Raw genomic sequence first — 1328 nt, 5'->3', positions numbered from 1 at the left:
ATGGAAATAATCAAAATGTGTTGTGATAAAACGGGATAGAGTAACAAAGTGGTTGATCTATAAATTGAAACCTCTTTAGCTGATGTGGTCACAATTTACCCGTTATCAATATGTTTGTCATTGATATGCTACACTTCTGTTTTGTTCCTGCTACCATCTATAAAGTAATTCATGAAAATCTGATCTGCATATCCCAACATGTAAGCCCCCCATAAAATAACTAAGACAATAAAAACATTTTTATGGAAGGATATTTTTTGAAGATATTGGCACATGTTTCCAAACAAACTTCTAACAGAAAGAAAAATGTAGAGGGTGGATCGTTGAAGAAATGAGCAAATATTTCCAAACCACCTTCCATCAGACTGAGAACCTTTCTCATAATACTTTCTACCTCCACCTGAGACCTGATCTATTTTATCCAGCAGATCCTGGACCTGCCTCCTGTTTTCCATCTCATTGTTGTTAAGAACGTGGTACATCCCACTGCAGCTTTTCAGCAGCTTCTGCAGGTTCTGATCCTCTCTAACAAACTGATCCAAGTTTATATCAGTGTCTTTCAGTCGATCTCCGTAGGTGAACAGGATCATGGTGTGTTTGAGGAACTCAGGACCCAGAATGTTGTGCCCGCCTGAATGAGGAGGAAAACATGAGGACCAGGAGAGCTCTGCTTGACAGCTTCCTCCAGCTCTTTTTTGATCTCTTCTGCAGAAAGACGGGAGCTGCAGAGCCCTGGGGTGTCCACCACAGAGACTCTGCGGCCCAGAACTTCTCCTTCCATCCTCTGAGAGCTCAGAGTCACAGGGATGGAGCTGACATGACAGTCAAACGCCCTTTTTCCCAGGATGGTGTTTCCTGCTGAGCTCTTCCCAACTTTCTCCTGACCCACCTGCACCACTCTGAGGTCAGCCTCTTGCTTTGATTCTGAAAATAACAAAATTACATCAGCAGAGGGCAGAGCTTCAGATGTCATGGGGCCATCTGAGAACATTTAAAGATAATTCACAATAAAGGTACAAACAAAGAATAATTTACCAGGTTTGTGTTTATTGGTAGATTATAAAGTCACTCTAAATTTTGAGTAATGAATGTCTTAAAATAATTGAATCAACAATTACCCTTCATCAGTGTCTTTGATACAACAGATAAAAAGTTTATGTAAACCACAACATATAATTTATGTTAAGATTAACCAATAAAGGAGCTCTTAAGATGAATTTAATACAAAGGAGGATAAACATTAAACATTTAAGGACAAGGTCTGAATATAAAGATTTGATCACAAACAACACACAAACATATTTTTGACACAAATGGAGTGTCATGAA

General features: G+C 39.1%; 1 protein-coding gene across 1 annotated transcript in view; it reads right to left on the bottom strand.

Annotated features, from left to right (window-relative positions):
- Positions 1–394: 394 nt before the first annotated feature.
- LOC107103514 (GTPase IMAP family member 7-like) overlaps positions 395–1328 on the bottom strand; it is a gene marked incomplete at its 3' end in the record, with an annotated part of 4121 nt that continues 3187 nt past the window's right edge. The window contains exons 2-3 of the mRNA XM_015403245.1: positions 718–924; positions 395–631 (exon numbers count right to left, since the gene is read on the bottom strand). Of these exons, the coding sequence (XP_015258731.1) occupies positions 395–631; positions 718–924 (444 nt within the window). The remainder of the gene's footprint in view (positions 632–717; positions 925–1328) is intronic.

The sequence above is a fragment of the Cyprinodon variegatus genome, unplaced genomic scaffold (assembly GCF_000732505.1).
Source record: "Cyprinodon variegatus isolate N-32 unplaced genomic scaffold, C_variegatus-1.0 Scaffold1470, whole genome shotgun sequence".
Classification (NCBI taxonomy): domain Eukaryota; kingdom Metazoa; phylum Chordata; class Actinopteri; order Cyprinodontiformes; family Cyprinodontidae; genus Cyprinodon; species Cyprinodon variegatus.
This window is presented reverse-complemented; position numbering and strand designations above follow the sequence as displayed.